The following is an 18,969-nucleotide window of genomic DNA, read 5'->3' as shown; positions in this document are numbered from 1 at the left end:
TTTATTTATTTGAAAGTCAGAGTTACACAGAGAGAGGAGAGGCAGAGAGAGAAAGAGAAAGGTCTTCCATCCGATGGTTCACTCCCCAATTGGCCGCAATGGCTGGAGCTGCACTGATACGGAGCCAGGAGCTTGTTCCAAGTCTCCCACACGGGTGCAGGGGCCCAAGGTCTTGGGCCATCTTCTACTGTTTTCCCAGGCCATAGCAGATGGGTGAATTGGAAGAGGAGCAGCTGGGACTAGAACCGGTGCCCGTATGGGATGCTGGCACTTCAGGCCAGGGCATTAACCCTCTACACCACAGTGCCGGCCCCGAGGTATATTTTTAACTAGTAGTTTACAAAGTGACACTTTGTCCTTTTTCAGTTAAATTTTCTCAAATTCCTGCCTCCTCTCAACTCTTATGCTCTGGCTGGAAATACTTATTTGTTACTCTTAAATTTTGTTTTATCTCTTATATAAGTAATATGTGCTCTTGTTTAAAAAAAAAAAAACACTAGTTAATAAATAAAGGTTAAAAAAAAAGTCACAGTCAATACCAGTTCCCCTGAGATAGACAACTACTGTTAAAGTTTTTGTGTTTTCAGAAACTTCACTCACATAATTTTATATTAAAAAGATTATTTCTAGATAGAATTTTTTAAAGATCAATGAATTATTTGGAGGGGTAGAGAAAGAGAAAGATCTTCCATTTGCTGGTTTGCTCCCCAAATGGCTGCTAGGGCAGGGCTGATCCAGGATGAAGCTACGAGTCTGGAGCTCCATCTGGGTCTCCCATGTGGGTGGCAGGGGCCAAAGGACTTGGGCCATCTTCCATTGTCTCCAGGCACATTCACATGAAGCTGCATTGGAAGCAGAACAACTAGTACTCAAAACTGGTGCATTGCAGGCAGCAGTTTAGCTTGCTGAGTCACAAAACCAGCCCTAAGATAGAATTTTTTTTTAACAAATAGGATCATACCATATATAGTAGTTTATATCTTCTTTCATTCGAGAGACAAATAGAGTCCCCATCCATTGGTTCACTCCCCAAATGCCTGCAACTGCCAGACCTGGGCCGGGCCAAAGCTAAAGCAAGGAACTGAATGCAAGTCCCCAACATGGGGAGTAGCCCGTGCACTTGAGCCGTCACCTGCTGCTTCACCTCCGCATCAGCATGAAGTGCTAATCAGGAGCCTGGACTGCAAGTCAGTCCCAGGCCCTCCTCTGTGGGACCTGAGCCACTAGACCAAACCCCACTCCTGGTGTGGCTTTTTTTTTTCTTGCTTGCTTTATTTTTTCGTATTAGTCACATGAATGATATGACTATGTTGCATCCCATTGTAGATGTACATAGTCATTGTAAACATTTCTCTTCAATGGCTATTGGCCATAGTCTATTGGACTTTTTTTTTTTTCAGGATATTTATTTATTTGACAGGTAGAGTTACAGACAGTGAGAGAAAGAGACAGAGAGAAAGGTTTTCCTTTTGTTGGTTCGCCCCCAAATGGCCGCCACAGCCAGAGCTATGCCGACCCGAAGCCAGGAGCCAGGTGCTTCTTCCTGGCTCCCTTGCGGGTGCAGGGGCCCAAGCACTTGGGCCATCCTCCACTGCTTTCCCAGACCGTTAGCAGAGAGCTAGACTGAAAGAGGAGCAGCCGGGACTAGAACCAGCCCCGATATGGGGTGCCGGCACTGCAGGTGGAGGATTAACCTAGTGCGCCACAGCACCGGCCCCAAGTCTATTGGACTTTTAACTTGCCATCTGTTTGGAAAATGAGTAACCAAGTTCCTTCATCTGACCATCCTGTCCAAACATTGTTACGGATACTTTCTTCCTTTTTTCACTCCCCCTTCCACCAAGATCTATTTATTTATTTGAAAGAGTTAGAGAGGCAGAGGCAGAGAGAGAGATCTTCCATCTGCTGGTCCACTTCCCAAATGGCCACAATGGCCAGAGCTGGGCTGATTGGAAACCAGGAGCCAAGAGCTCCCTCTGGGTCTCCCACGTGGGTGCAGGGGCCCAAGCAACTGGGCTGTCCCCTACTGCCTTCCCAGGCCATTGCAGAGAGCTAGATTGGAAGCGGAACAGCCAGTCCCAAACTGGTGCCCACATGAGAGGCCGGCACCACAGATGGCAGCCCTATCCGCAGTGCCACAGTGCTGGCCCCTCACTGTTTCTTTTAATGTGAATGTTTAACCTCATTTATTTGACAGTGTTATCACTTAATATACATACAACAAAAGCATATATAGGATACATAATAATATGTACGTCAAACAAGAAACATGTTTTCTTTACTGTTGAATCCCCAGCACCTAAACAGGTCTCACTCATGGTAAGGGTTGAATAGCTATTTGCTGAGTGGATTTATGAGAAAATAATATCTACTTAGTGATGTATTTTCAAAAGTGTGTATTTCTCTTAACACATAAAATGGTGATGTGAAAGAGCTTTGTGTGTTCATAAAACAGATGTATTTTTTTAATGTCTTGACGACTCTTCTTGGAAACGTGCATATGTGAGTATGTTACCAGGGGGATGTTTGTGTAATATTTCTAAGTTTATTTGATTAAGGAGCCCTTTTTAGACAGAGCTTTTCATAAGTCTAATGTTTCTGGCATATATTTTTTGGGAAAAGTGTTTTTCTTAACTGAACTTTTTTTTACAAAAATTATTTATTTGAAAGGCAGAACTACAGAGAGGCAGAGGCAGAGAGGGAGAGAGAGAGGTCTTCCATCTGCTTGCTCACTCCCCAGATGCCCTAACAGCTTGAGCTGTGCTGATCCAAAGCCAGGAGCTCCCTCCAGGTCTCCCACGTGGGTGCAGGAGCCTAAAGACTTCAGCCACCTTCCAGTGCTTTCCCAGGCCATAGCAGAGAGCTGGATCAGAAGTGGAGCAGTCAGGACTTGGAACAGCCAGATGGGGTGCCGGCACTGCAGACAGCGGCCTCACCTGCTACACCACAGCCCCGGCCCCTTACTGAACTCTTAATGATAATGATCAAAATTGCTTTACCTTTGTGCATCTGTATTCAAAGTAGTGGCGTAGACATCCAACAGTGTACTGAGTAGTAAGATAGCAATATTTGGGAAATACTCATCCTTTTTGAATTGTACACTGTTTTTCTTTTCTGTATTGTACATTGTTTTTCCTTACTGGGTTCTTGAGCTTTGGCAGTGATGCTGTATTTCAAAGCTTATGTGTTTAGCACAGTTTCAGCAAATTTAGGTTACCTGAAGTTGTTTTTGGATTGTAAGACTTAGTATAGTATAGTGTCCGTTAAAATAGGGGATGGTACTATTATTTCCTCCATTCCTTCTAAAAATATGAATATTGTATTCTGCTGTTATTTCAGACCTCATTTACAGAGTATTAAGATGATCTTACTCCTGTATTCACAGCTCATGGGCATTGCTATTCCAAGCAGATTTTTGTTGTTTGGAATAGCATATTTATTGATTTATAAATTTCACTATGTCATCATTCTCCACTCCCATTGTCAATCCCCTTACGTGAACACATCTACAGGCAGCCATTCTGATATGAGGGGTCTTCAAGAACTGCTTGGAAAATTTGTATTATGAAAAAAAATTCATGCATTTAAAAAAATTTTGCACCAAAATAAGCATTATTTTTTTAAGATTTATTTATTTATTTGAAAGAATTACAGAGAGAATGACAGACACATGGAGAAAGATCTTCCATTCGCTGGTTCACTCCCCAGATGGCTGCAACTGCTGGATCTGGGCCAGGCTGAATCCAGGAGCCAGGAGCTTCTTCCAGGTCTCCCATATGGGTGCAGGGGCCCAAGCACCTGGGCCACCTTCAGCTGTTTTTCCCAGGCCATGAGCAGGGAGCTGGATAGGAAGCAGAAGAGCTAAGACACAAACCAGCACTCCTATGGGATGCCTGCTTTGCAGGCAGTGGCTTTACCTGCTGTACCACAACACTGGACCCTAAACTTACCTTCTAATTCTGTTTCTCCACAGAAACATAGTGTTTCTGAGTCATAGTGTTTTGTGTGCATGGTTTTTTTAAAAAACAAGTTTATTATGGTATATTTTACATGTCAGAATGTTCACCGTTTTCAATTGTGTGATTCAGTAGCTTAGTAAATTTCACAGGTTTTAAAATTATAACCATAATTATATTTTAGAAAATTTTTACCCAATTAATAATCTTCATAACATTACAGGTAATCCCCATTCCCACCCCAAGCTCTGGGCAATCACTAACCTACTTTTTATCTCTATGAATTTACCTTTTTTTAGTATTTCATATAGATAGAATCACAATATATGGTTTCTTGTACTGGATTCTTTCATTTTGTGCAATGCTTTTGAAGTTTGTTGATGGAATAGCATGTCAGTAGTTCATTCTTCAGTGTTGCTTGATAGCAGTGTGTATGCCACAGTTTTTTTATCCATTCACTAACTTATGAACATTTAGGTTGTTTACACTTTCTGACTATTGAGTGATCCTGCTGTGAGCATTCATATGTTCATTTTGCAGGCATCTACATTTCATTTCTCATGTAGCTATTTTGAACTAGAATTTTTGTTGTAGGTTTTATGTTCAATTTTTGAGACTCTGTTAAGTTGCTTGGCACTGCAATTACATTATTTTACATTTCTGCCTGAAATATTTGTGGGTTACAGTTGTTCCCGTCACCATCATTTCTTAGTTTCTTTTTTTTTTTTTTTTTCGTGTAAACTCTCACCATCCTGCTGAATGTATCCTTATGGCATCTCGTGGTTTTGATATGCATTTCCCTGAGGACTGCTGCTGTCTGAGCACCTTTTCCTGTGCTCATGGACCATTTGCATATCTTCCTTTGTGAAGCGTCTGTTTGGGTTATTTTTTAGTGGGGTTATTTGGGTTATTGTTAGTTGTAGAAATTCTTCATGTATGCTATCAAAAAGATATCAGAGGGGCCAGCGCCGTGGCTCACTTGGTTAATCCTCCACCTGTGGTGCTGGCATCCCATATGGGCACCAGGTTCTAGTCCCAGCTGCTCTTCTTCCAGTCCAGCTCTCTGCTGTGGCCCGGGAAGGCAGTGGAGGATGGCCCAAGTGCTTGGATTCCTGCACCCGCATGGGAGACCAGGAGGAAGCACCTGGCTCCTGGCTTCGGGTCGGCATAGCTCTGGCTGTGGCGGCCATTTGGGGGATGAACCAACGAAAGGAAAACCTTTCTCTCTGTTGTCTCTCTCTCTCTCTCACTAACTCTGTCAAATAATAATAATTTAAAAAAAAGATATCAGGGGCCGGCGCCGCGGCTCACTAGGCTAATCCTCCGCCTTGTGGCGCCAGCACACCGGGTTCTAGTCCCGGTTGGGGCGCCGGATTCTGTCCCGGTTGCCCCTCTTCCAGGCCAGCTCTCTGCTGTGGCCAGGGAGTGCAGTGGAGGATGGCCCAAGTGCTTGGGCCCTGCACCCCATGGGAGACCAGGAGAAGCACCTGGCTCCTGCCATCGGATCAGCGCGGTTCGCCGGCCGCAGCGCACCAGCCGCGCCGGCCATTGGAGGGTGAACCAATGGCAAAGGAAGACCTTTCTCTCTGTCTCTCTCTCTCACTGTCCACTCTGCCTGTCAAAAAAAAAAAAAAAAAAAAAAAGATATCAGATACATAATTTGCAAACTTTTTTCACATTCTTTGGTTTGCCTTTTCATTTATTGTCCATTGATGCACAAAAGTTTTAAATTTTGATAATGTCTAACTTATCTGTATTTTTCTTTTGTTGTTGATGCTTTCGGTGTTGTGTAAGAATCCAGTGCTAAATCCAAGATCACAAGGGGTACTCCTGTTTTTTCAAAAAGTTTTATAGTTATGGCTCATAAGTAAGTCTTTTATTCTTTTTTGAGTTTATGTCTGTATATGATACAAGATAGGGGCCCACTTCATTCTTTTGCTTTTGGTTTGCAGTTATCCCAGAACCATTTATTGGACTGATCATACTTCCTCTGTTGAATCCTCTTGGCAACCTTGTTGAATATCAGTTGATCATACATATGTGGGTTTATTTTGGGATGTCCAGTTGTATTCCATTGTTCTATATGTGTTTATGCCAATACCACACTGTTGTTTTTATTTACTTATATTTATTTATTTGAGAGACAGGCAGAAAGACCTCCTATGCCTGTAACAACTGGGGCTGAGCTAGGCTGAAGGCAGGAGCTGAAAACTCAACTCAGATTGCTCATATGGGTGGCAAGGACCCAGCCACTTTGACCCATACCTCTGACTCCAGGGTGCACATCAGGGAGAAACTGAAACTGAGAGTGTAGTCAAAACCAGGTCTAAAACCTCACCCCAACGCCCCCTCCCCATGGTTTTGATATTGGTGGCTTTGAATAAGATTTGAAAAGCTAGTATCAGTCCTCCCATTTTTTTGTTTTTCAAATTTTGTTTTTTCTGTCTTGGGTCCTCTGCATTTCCATATGATTTTTAGGATCAGCTTGTCCATTTCTTCCAACAACTTTTTTTTAATATATAAATTATTGTCTGCAAACTCAAAAACAAACTCCCTCCTAATTTTTAAACTTCCTAATCCCTTTTGTTATATCACTGGCCAGGACCTCTGTTGCTTTTAAGCATTAGCAGTGATGTGGGTGTCTTCAATTTCATAATCTTAGAACAAATGCATGTAAATTTTCCCTAAATGTTTAACATTTGGGTTGCTTTGGTAAATATCTAGTAATTTAGGAATTTTTTTTCCTATTTCTTCTTGCTAAAATTTTTGGAATCAGCGTTGTGGCGTAGTTGGTTAAGCCATCACATGTGACACCAGCATCTCATAGGAGTGCTGGTTCAGGGCTCAGCTGCTCTACTTGCAGTCCAGCTCCATGCTAGCGTGCCTGGGAAAGCAGCAGAAGATGGCTCAAGTGCTTGGACTCCTGTCACCCTCATGGGGCACCCAGATGGAGTTTCAGTCTCCTGGCTTTGACCTGTTGAAGCTATTTGGGGAGAAACCAGTGGATGAAAGATCTTTTTCTCTCTCTTTGTATTTGTCTCTCGCCCACTCTCTCTCTATAACTCTGCCTTTCAAATAAATAATTTTTAAAATAAGGATTATATAATATTGTTAAATGCATTTTCTACATTTTTTGAAATAAATATATAATTTTTTATCCTTGGTCTGTTAGTGTCATGAATTATATTAATTGATTCTTTTGGTATTGAACCATCATTTTATTCATGAGGTAAACCTTATGTAATCATGAATTTTTTAAAAAATCAAATTATATTTGGTTATCTAAAATTATGATATTTAAAAATTTGTGTTCATAAATTATGATTTATAATAATTTTATGAATTTATAATTTATTGTAACTGTTCACATCTGGTATAGGAATAAGGGTAACACTGACCTGATCAAATGAGCTAGTTTCATTCTTTTTCTGTTTTTTGGCTGCCTAATATAGGAATTACCACTTTTTGAACATTTGTTAGACTTCACTTATAACTTTACCTTGACCTGATGCCTTCTGTCAAAGGAATTTTTCATTATGTCAATTTCTGTAATATATTTCTTAAATCAAGATCTGTTTTGTAGGGCCCATCCCTAGCTACCTATTGCATTTTTTTTCTTCCTGTTGCATTTTCATAGTTTGAGTTCAATAAAAATAATAGATAAGTATAAACTGATAAGTTTGTTTTATAATTTCAGGAGTTATAGAGCAGGCATTGAAGAATAATGCAAAAAGTTATTGTTAAAATAAATCACCAGAGTTACAGAATAAGGGATGATAACCATATATGATTGCTTTACTAGACTTGGAAAAAAATTGGAACAATTTAATACCTATTCAGGCAAGCATGAAATGAAACTGGATGCCCTCAGTATGATAAAAGGTGTTGGTAAAAACCAGCAGCTTCATTTAATGCAAGATATTGACTGCTTTCTCCTAAGATTGGGAACAATTGTATTGAAGTCCTGGCCTTTGCAATAGGACAAGAAAGAGAAATAAAAGGCATACAGGTTGAAAACAAGCTATCTTTCAAAAAAATTGATTTTTTTGAAAAGCAGCATTGCAGGGAGAGAGAGAGCATGTGTGCACAAGCACACGCCTCCATGTGCTGATTCCCTCCCCGGTGGCCACAGTGATCAGGGTTGGACCGAGCTGAAGCCGGCATCTCCTTCCAGGTCTCCCATTTGGTGGCAGGGACCCAGATACTTGGGTCATCCTACACTAGTTTTCCAGGCACATTAGCAGGGTGCTAGATCAGAAGCACAGCAGCTGGTACTCGAACAGTTACTCGTATGGGTTCCTGATGTCACAGCCCGCTACACCTCAACACCAGCCCAGGATAATTGTCTTTATTTGCCTTTGACGTGTCATGTATGTAGACGATGTTAAGAAATCTACAAAATAGCTACTAAAGTTAATAAGTGAATTTAGGAAGACTACAGACTGTAAAGGCCATATAAAAAGATCAGCTATATTTTTACTTAGTAGTAGTAATTGGAAATTGGAATTTAAAAATTCTATTTACAATAGCAATAAAAACAGAGTACTTAGAATTAATTAAACAGGCCGGCGCCGCGGCTCACTAGGCTAATCCTCCACCTAGCGGCGCCGGCATACCGGGTTCTAGTCCCGGTCGGGGTGCCGGATTCTGTCCCGGTTGCCCCTCTTCCAGGCCAGCTCTCTGCTGTGGCCTGGGAAGGCAGTGGAAGATGGCCCAAGTGCTTGGGCCCTGTGCCCCATGGGAGACCAGGAGAAGCACCTGGCTCCTGGCTTTGGATCAGTGCAGTGCACCGGCCGCAGCGCGCCGGCCGCGGCTGCCATTGGGGGGGTGAACCAACGGCAAAGGAAGACCTTTCTCTCTGTCTCTCTCTCTCACTGTACACTCTGCATGTAAAAACAAACAGAAAAAAAAGGATGAGCCACAGCTGTCAGAAAATATGAATAAAAATCCACACGACAGGGATGGGCATTTGGCCTAGTGGTAACAGACACAGATTAGGACGTCCACATGCCACATTGGAGTACCTGGATGTGAGTCTTGGCTCTACTGAAGTGATTGAGTTCTTACTACCCACGTGGGGAACATGGACTGAGTTCTCTATTCCTTACGCTATTTGAGGAGTAAACCAGCAGATGTCTCCCTCTGTCTCTATGCCTGCCAAATAAATAAGTTTGTTTTTAAATTCACAAATCAAGGGATTAGTATTCATGATATATAATTGAAAAATGAGGGGCCGGTGCCGCGGCTCACTAGGCTAATCCTCCACCTGCGGCGCCAGCACCCTGGGTTCTAGTCCCAATCAGGGCACCGGATTCTGTCCCGGTTGCTCCTCTTCCAGTCCAGTTCTCTGCTGTGGCCCCAGAGTGCAGTGGAGAAGTGCTTAGGTCCTTGGGCCCTGCACCTGCATGGGAGACCAGGAGGAAGCACCTGGCTCTTGGCTTCGGATCGGCGCAGCACGCTGGCTATACCGGCCACTTGAGGGGTGAACCAACGGAAAAAGGAAGACCTTTCTCTGTCTCTTTCTCTCTCACTGTATAACTCTGCCTGTCAAAAAACAAAAAAAGAAAAAGAAAAAGGACAACCCAATAAAAATGCAGGCCAAAATTTGAACATTTTTCAAAAGACAATATAAGGATGACCAACCACAAGCACATAAAAGTTCAACATCATGAGTGAAAAAGGGTAAATTAAAATCATAATGGTTTGCTGATCTTTTATTGACAGTGTTTTGATGTCTGTAGTTTAATTTGAAATGCACCAAAATTATAAATTAAATTGAGGGACTGATACCTGGGTAAAATATGTGGTAAAGCAAATTAGTACAGTGTTGATAATAGAATCTAACGAGATGGTAGGTATCTGGACGCTTACCGTAAAATTCTTTTAGTTTTTCTGTATGTTTGCATGGTAAAATATTGGGTCAGGGATCTTAGAAGTTGCAAGCAGAGCGTCTGCTCTTTCTAATGAAGTGCTTTAGTTTTGCAGTTCATGAACTGGTCTCAAGCATGTCCTAGAACTGACTGTCAACAAGTCCTTGCTGCCTTAGCGATGGGGTCTTGGGAAAGCAAATTAACAATCTGTGGCTCAGTTTTCTTGAATCAAAACTACAGTCATTGGGTTGTGATGAGGCCTGCTGCCTGGCTGGCTGGGCTCACTCTTGGATCAGTGCTTGGCACATATTAAGTCCTATATGTATCAGTTACCAGCTGAGCATAATTGAAATATGTACATTGAAAATTTTAAACATTTTGCTAGATTATGTCTTAAAGTTTCGCTTCCTGTTAAAGTATTTTCTAGTTAAGATAAAGTCAGCAGCAGTGTTAGTGGAGGCATGGTGGGGAGAAAGAAGAGGAAAGTGGGGGAGTGGACAGGTGGGGAATTGAGTAGGACTAATTCTGTGCATTTGAATAACAGGTTCACCCTGTAGTTAGCAGTTTCAAAAAACATTCTATTGTAGATCTTCTACATGTTCTATTGGAAATATTCACATACCAAAAGAAAAATGAAAAGCAACTTGGATTGCATAAAACATTCTTTAAATTCCCATAGATTGACCTGCAAGCTGAGAAGGTGAGCACTGTGGCTGGCATTGGAATTCAAGGAACAGATAAAGAAGGAGGAGCAGAAGGGGAGCAGCAGCCCATTAGCTCCCCCTGGGATGTGACGTTTGGAACATCAGGTGAGTACCCTGTTAACAGTGAATGTAAGTAAACTGTGCTCCCCCTGGGATGTGACGTGTGGAACATCAGGTGAGTACCCTGTTAATATTCAATGTAAGTAAACTGTGCTGGATAAATGCAGAATAATTAAATTTTCATGAGATACTCACTTGGATTTATTTTGCTAGTTATTTTATACTTTGATACCTATGGCTTGGGAGTTAGTGGTGTGAAAACAAAGGCATTAGTAATATTTACAAGACAGAATATATTCCTTTGTTTAACACCAAATGACATGTCACATGGGGGGTAGTGTATAGAGGACAGTAATTTCATCCTAGCTGCATCTGACAATTATGGAGTTCTAGTTATTCTTAAATTGAAGGAGTTACAGTTTCAGAATTTCAAAAGGTGATTTATGAACTATAACACTCTAGTTTACTCTAGTTTGAAAAAAAATACAACTCAAAAAGGCAACTGCTTTTGTTTAGATCTTAAAAATTCGTGAATTATTTAAATAGGATAGCTTCTGTTGAGCAGTTACTGAATTATGTTGATATTGATAATGAAGCTTATATTAATTTTATCATTTCTGATACCTGTATTAATTGACTAAAATCCAGGACTTCTTGTTAGTACCCTTATTTTTCATTGTCTCTGCGATGTTAAGATGATTATCTGCATGTCTAAATCAGATGAATGAAGAAAGCAGACCGCATTGAAGATGAATTTGAGAACTAAATGGTTGTGTGGTCATAATGTATTTGAAAAGTGACTAAGTACTAGCTTAGTTGATGGCTTTACATTTCAGATTACTCTTATGATGCCAATTTGGTTACAATTCAAAGATTTTCTTTAATTTATTAACTTTTATAAATCTTGCTACCATTGCCATTTATAGAAAAATAAACTTTTATGTTAGAAATTGTTAAAAAAATTCTAAAAATACTTAAGAAATATAAATGTTCATTTTTAAGCCAATGTTCTGATGTGGGAATAAAGCCTTTTCAATTCTTGAAACAACTCCTGATAGTTTTTCCTTAAAGTGTGGTGAAACTTTAAAACCCTTGAATGAAATCCACTAGGTTTTTATGAAAAAGAAATTTTTTTTTAAGATTCTTTGGAAAGGCAGATTGAGTGACAGAGGGGGAGAGACACAGAGCTCTTCTGTTTTCTGATTCACTCTCCAAATGGCAGTAATAGCTGGGGCTGGGCCAGGCCAAAGTCTGGGTTTCCCACTGGGGAGGCAGGAACTCAAGTATCGAGCCATCATCTGCTGCTTTGCAGGTGCGTAAGTCGGGAGCTGAATCGGAAGCAGAGTAGTGGAGACTCAGCCATCGCTCAGATACGGAATACAGGCGTCTCGGGTGGAGGGGTACATGATGGTACACGTGGTTTAAATAGATGTGGGACTAAACACAACTTGGAGGAGACTTATCTGAAAAAATTGTTTGCCTTTTAAACAGTTAAATTTTTTAATATTTTAAAAATTTCATGGAGTATTTATAATTCAACCATCATTATGAATGGAAGAGAGGATAGAATTAACAGGAGGTACTGTGATACCTTTGTACTTATTAATGGGCTGCTCTGCCGTGTAAGTAGACCACAGCTACACACTGCAGCATGGACAGATATCAGAGTCTTTAAATGTTTTAAAATATAAATTTAAAATAATTTAAAATTAAAATTTAAAATTAAAATAAATTAAAAAAATTTTTTTTAATTTATTTTTATTTATTTGAAAGGCAGAGAGAGAAAAGAAAAATCTCTCTGCCAGTTTTATTCCTCACATGCCCACAATAAATGGGACTGTGCCAGGCTGTTCTCTGGCTTGCATAGTTTTCCACAGGAGATCTGCTTTGATTTTTTTCCTCTTGTTTCTTTACATGTAAAATATGTTTTTTTCTCTTGTTGCCTTCAAGATTTTATCTTTGGTGTTCAGCAGTGTGCCTGATATATCCAGGGGTTAACCTGTTGGAGTTCTTGAATCAATGGTTTGATGTCCTGGGAGCCAGGAACTCCATCTCAGTCTCCCTAATGGGTGGCAGGGAATCAAATACTTGAGCCATCGCCTGCTGCCTTTCAGGATGCACATTAGAAGGCAGCTGGTATCAGAAACAGAACTAGAACCCAAACTTAGGCACTCCAGTATGGCATATGGCATTCTAAGCTGTGTTTTAACCACTTCAGCAGAAGCCCATCCCAGAGTATTTTTGAGTGAGAAAATCAAGTTATGTATAAAACCTACAATGTAGTTTTTTTTAGAAAATGCAGTAGTGGTCAAGACAGAACAGACATGACAATATTAAAAAAAGTAAAGTGAAAAATAAAATTAAAAAATAATACCTGAATAGTTAACTGTGCCATTACAGTGATAAAAACATAAAAATAATTGGCATAACATGATGTTTTCAAAAGTGTTTCATCTTCGTTCATTTTTCTTTTTTATTGTTGCTCTAAATATGGTTGTAAATAAGTTCTCTTCATCATATGCCAAAAATAGTTACTAAGTATAATGAGTTTATTTTTTAACATGTACCTTGTGGATTGGGTCTGTGTCAACTGCACTCAAGCAAACAATAATCTGAAAGATGTTTTATCATGAAAATCAAAACCCCTGCCAGTCTCTAAGCACTTCAGACTTTACCTGATTTAGAATCATTTATAGAAAGGATAATGTGCCTGATTTCCATTAGCCTTCCTTCACCCTTTAATCAGCATTTTCCCTAGGTCGAAATTTAGCTTTTCTTATATAACCTTTAATGGGTGACATCCAGCTATTTAGCCTGCTTGTCTGATAATCTACAGTGTCGGTCCTTGTGTGCTTAGATGATGTACTTCTGTGACTTCCATTAATGTGCTATAAAATAGCATGAAGTACTTGTGCTTTAGAAATAATCAGATGATAAAATTTTGAAGGAATAAATTTTATTCAATTAGTGCATTTTTATTTGGGAAAACAGTTGTATGTTTCTATCCAAAATTTCTAAAATTATCTTGGTGTTAAATTAGTTAATTAGATTAATGAGGTATGATTTACATAAAGTAAAATTTACCCTCTTTGGGTTTAGACTTATAGTTCTGTGACTCTGACAGATCTATACAGTCTTCTAATTTTCCACAATGATGATACAGAACATTTCCTTCATCCCCTGAAGCTCTGTCAAGATCCTCTGTTCTGCCTCCCCCACCATCCCGCTACCCACTCCAGCCGCTGTAGAGGTGTAGTTCTACATAGTATTTCTGGCTTCTCCATTTAACATAATGCTTTTGAAATTGATTCCTGTTCCCTGTATCAATAGTTTGCTCTTTTTTATTGCCAAGTTGTAGTCCATGGTATACTATAATATATTCATTTGGGGGTGATAGACATTTTAGGTGTTTCTATATCCTGGTGATTATGAACAATAAATCTTCTGTAAACATTTGTCTATAAGTTTTTTTGTGATAATATATATTTACTTCCCTTGGGAAAAAATGCTTAGAAATGAGATTGCTGGGTCGTATGATAACTGTTATTTGTAATTTTACTTAAAACTGCCAGTTTTCCAGAATAGCTGTTTTCTTAGAATCCCCAGTGTCTGTGGGATTTAGGCTTCTGCCTAAAGAAGTTTCTCTAATGTTCCTTGAAACCCAGGTCTGCTGGCAGAGATTTCTCTCGGCTTTTTTCTGGTCTGCAAAGTATCAGCCTTCAGTTTTAAAGATACTTTTACTCTATATCTGTATGGACTGGTTTTTTTTTGTTTTGTTTTGTTTTTTTTCTTTTAAAACTTCAAGGCTATCACCCTGTTCTCTGGCTTGCATAGTTTTCTACAGGAGATCTGCTTTGATTTTTTTTTCTCTTGTTTCTTTACATGTAAAATATATTTTTTCTCTTGTTGCCTTCAAGATTTTATCTTTGATTTTTCAGCAGTGTGCCTGATATATCTAGGGGTTAACCTGTTGGAATTCTTGAATTAATGGTTCGGGTTTGATGTCCTTCATTATTTTCAATAAATCCTCACTTATTACCTCTTCAAATGTTTCTTCTGCTCCCTTCTCTCTTTGTTCTCTTTCTGGGACACTAGTTACCCATGTTTGAGATGATTTGGTATATTAGCTATCGACTCTTATTATTTCTTTTTATTTCACTCTTTGTTTCCCCCTTTTTATCAACTTGGTCACTTCCGTTGGTTTATCTTAGGATTACTCATTCTTCCCTCAGCTGTGTCTCGTCAGCTGAGACTGGAGAAGGAATTCCAGTATAAGCCCCCCCCCCCTTTTTTGATCGTTCTTCATCTTCCATTGTACTCTTTCTTGTAAATTCCATCTCTTTGCTGAAATTCCCCATCTATTTAGGCCATCCTTTATTCTAGTCTTTTAATATAGTGAGCATAGTTATTTCAAAATATTTGTCTAATAGTTCCAAATTTCAGATTTTCTCTGAGTCTGGGTCTATTGATTTCTCTTACCACTCAAAAGTTGTTAATTTTTTTTCTTGCTTTTATGTATGTCTTTTCATTCTGTGTGGAACTGTGGAGGCTGAAATCACTAGTATTTTTATGGCATCATTGTGAGGGTCTGCGTGAATTGGGTCAGAAGCTGAGCCGGGCCCGGTTTTGTTGATTGCTGTGGTCACTGTCAGCAAGCCTGGCCTTCAGATTCCACTACTGAGCTGCTGCTGTTGCCTCCTGAAGTGGCCTGAGCTGGGTGGGGTGGGTCAGGAGGGGGTTCACTGAGTGCTGAAGGCTTTTCTCAGTGCAATGGTCCCGGTCAGCCATCCCTGCTCGACTGACCTACAGTGTTCCCTTGCACTCTGACAGCTCCCCCAAGGATGGGCTGCTGCTCTGGTTACTCTGTACCGGGCTTGCCCTCGAGGATGGGGTTGTCCTCCATGTTTTGGTCAGCAGTAGTTCTTAGGAAGGCCCTGAATACCTGGAGGAAGGAAGGTGCAGAGCTTCTTCATGGGTCCTATCCCTCCTTCCTGCAGCAGCTGAACTCTGTCTTGTGTCTGTGATTGCTTTGGGCAGTGTCCAGCTTCTCTCCCAGCAGTGGGAGACCTCTGCTTGGAGTCTGGATGGCTCTGGGCAGAAGACAGTTCCCTGCCCCTCCCCAGGGGTAGAGAGTTTTCATCTGCTGTCCCCTGGCTGTAATTGTTCTTTTCCTGTTCCCTGAGGGATGACTTTTTTGCTTTTCCCTAGTGGCTTAAGGCTTTGCCTCATAGGAGATTTAGAGACTGGAAGGATGCTATTAAGAGGGTTCTAGTCATAGTTGCTTAAAATAACAGATATTTTTAAAGCTGAATTTTAAGTAATATTCATATTTCATTTGTTGATCTTATTCTTTTCTGAAAGTCTATGATCCTTATTGATAATTACAAGAAGCTTTACCTTCAAAAATATTTATTCCCAACCCACTTCCAGCTTTTGGCATTGTCTTTTTTTTTTTTTTTTTTTAATTTTTAATTTGTGACTGTCCAGTGTTAGAAATACTGAGTGGTTGAAGGAGCAAAACGAATGCCCCTACTCAGTGGTGCAGCTGTGTGCTCTGGATTGCTCTGATTCTTACTAGTTTCATGGACATTGTGAATACTGAGCCACTTTTTTTTTGTTATTTGTTTGTTTACTTTTTGAAACTCATGTTGTTTGCAAGAACAGACTCCGTAGCTCTCAGTGAAAGATGAGGCAGGGTGAAAACTTCTGGCGGTGGCTGTGCGCATGGGCTCTGAGACCAGACTGCCTGGGCTCCGTGTCTCAGAGCTGTGTGACTCTGAACAAGGTCTTTGGCCTCTGCGTGTCTCAGTTTCCTCATCTGAACTGAAGATACAAATAGTAACTACTCAACGGCTTATGAGAGTATTATAAGAATTAACAGAACGGTGCCTGGTGCGTAGAAAGTACTATTTAAGTGCTTGCTGTTATCATTGTTTGCTGTAAAACAGAGTTTTGTCATAAAAGTCACCAAGAGATGCAAAAAGGGGAAGTCAAGGGACTGGAAAATACACTTTTAGGAGATTACCCAACCACTGTGGAACACTCCAAGGGGCTACAGAAAGATAGACAGGGGTTAACTCAGCTATAAATTCTGCAGCAAGAAGCTAGCTGTGGGTACATTCGATCAAATTCCTGAAAATGCCCTGGTATACTTGAAGCCAGAGCCAAATCCATGGATCAGAGGCAGAAGGTGGAAGGAAATGGGTCTAAGCAGAGAACTGGACAGAACACAAACTCAGCTTCCACAGTTCTTTCAGTCTTAACCAGAGCACCTGTGATCCTGAGTTGGATTTGCTAGTGAGACTCACATTCAAGTTTAGCCATGTGGATTTCAGTGAATTATTTAAATTTGAATTTCTGTTTCTTTATATAATGAAGGTGACGCTAATAAGACTTAGAATTGTTACGTAAAAGGAAGTAAACTGCGCAGTAGTGCTCAGCTCAGTGCCTTGACCAAAAAGTGTTCTGGACGGTTATCATTATCACCACCAACCCCAGTTGGTATGGAACCCTCAACACCCCAGTCTTGGCCTGAGCCAGCCTCTGCTTCAATACATTTTCTCATTCTTTGGGCTTCTAAAGGTAGTGGGACACAAAGACCAAGAACAGGCTGGCGCCACTGCTCACTAGGCTAATCTTCCACCTGCGGCGCTGGCACCCTGGGTTCTAGTCCCGGTCGGGGCACCGGTTTCTTTCCCGTGTGCTCTTCTTCCAGTCCAGCTCTCTGCTGTGGCCCGGGAGTGCAGTGGAGGATGACCCAAGTCCTCGGGCCCTGCACCCGCATGGGAGACCAGGAGAAGCACCTGGCTCCTGGCTTTGGATCAGCACGGTGCGCTGGCCGCAGCGTCCATTGGAGGGTGAACCAATGGAAAAGGAAGACCTTTCTCTGTGTGTGTCTCTCTCTCTCACTGTCCACTCTGCCTGTCAAAAAAAAAGAAAAAGAAAAGAAAAGAAAACAAAGACCAAGAACAAATAAATGCTTATATTTTATTACTGAAGCTCAGCTACATTAATGGGAGAACTAGATAAGGAGGCCAAATTTGGTCTTTCAGTCAGATACACACTAGTACGAGTCTAGCTAAATCTGCATAACTCGCCCTTCCCAGATTTTCTTACACTAGGATATGCATATGGAAGAGGCCATGATCAGGATGGGAATGAGTGGCAGATCAGGTAGGAGGTAATCCTTGCAGTAATTGGTGGTTTAGATCAAGGTCAAAGAGGTAACAATTGGCCGGATTCCAGACAGCCAACAGAATTTGCTGATGAGTGCTTTGTGGCATGTTACAGAAAGGGGAATTAAGGATGACTCCAGGGTTTATGGCCTTAGAAGCTGAAAGAATGGAGTCATTTTATCTTAATTGTTGATGCCTTGTCCATTTGTTATCTATCACTGGCCAAGGCTCACTTTTCAATGAGAGTAAGTTGCGTAAAAACCTGTGGTTCTTCCCAAAGTAATGCTCAGTGCAAAGGCTTATGTACATATTCTGCTAAATTACCCTCAGGTATTTGGTGGGTTCTAATGCCATTATAAAGTGTGTTTTCTGTTTGTTTGCTGGTATAGAAGTAGGATTCATTCTTGCTCACTGACCTTACATGCACAGGAATTTTCATGAATTGTGATAGTCCTTCTGTAAAATGTTAAAGATTTTCTATGTATGCAATCATGTCATCTGCTGATAATTAGAATTTATTTATGATCTGTGGTTTTTACTTCTTTTTCCTACTTTGTTACACAAGCTAGACCCTCTATATGATGCTAAGCAGAGGTGTTGATAGTAGGTATGTTTTCCTCATTTCTTAGGAAATGTTTGCAGTGTTTTACTTTTAAATGTGATGTTTGCTATAGGTTCTTTAGAAAAAATACTTTTTCTCAAATTAAGTAAGTTGTATTCTCAGCCCTAAAGGCATTCGGATCTGGCTGAAAAGCCCATGAGAGTATTTCAGGCATGGAAAGCCAAAACACTCTGGCAAAAAGATCTCTGTGAGATCCCAGTGGAAAGAACAAGTCTTCAAAGAAGGAGGTACCTTTCTCTGAAGGGAGGAGAGAACCTCCACTTTGACTATGACCTTGTCTAAACAAGATAAGAGTCGGAGAACTCAGAGGGCTTCCATAGCCTTGGAAACTCATGACTGGAGCATAGGGAGATTACTGATGCCATAGACAGGAGTGTCAATTGGTAAAGTCAACAACAGGAGTCACTGTGCACTTACTCCTCATGTAGGATCTCTGTCCTTAATGTGCTGTGCATTGAGATTTAATGCTATAACGAGTACTCAAACAATATATTTCACTTTGTGTTTCTATGGGGGTGCAAACTGTTGAAATCTTTACTTAATGCATACTAAACTGATCTTCTGTAAAAAAAAAAAAAGAAA

General features: G+C 40.5%; 1 protein-coding gene across 1 annotated transcript in view; it reads left to right on the top strand.

Annotated features, from left to right (window-relative positions):
• NHLRC2 (NHL repeat containing 2) overlaps positions 1 to 18,969 on the top strand; it is a 66,204-nt gene that overhangs the window by 22,000 nt on the left and 25,235 nt on the right. The window contains exon 5 of the mRNA XM_008270532.4: positions 10,506 to 10,635. Within this exon, the coding sequence (XP_008268754.3) occupies positions 10,506 to 10,635 (130 nt within the window). The remainder of the gene's footprint in view (positions 1 to 10,505; positions 10,636 to 18,969) is intronic.

The sequence above is a fragment of the Oryctolagus cuniculus genome, chromosome 15 (assembly GCF_964237555.1).
Source record: "Oryctolagus cuniculus chromosome 15, mOryCun1.1, whole genome shotgun sequence".
NCBI classification, from domain to species: domain Eukaryota; kingdom Metazoa; phylum Chordata; class Mammalia; order Lagomorpha; family Leporidae; genus Oryctolagus; species Oryctolagus cuniculus.
Note: the sequence above shows the minus strand (reverse complement) of the source record. Positions and strands in the feature narration are given on the sequence as shown.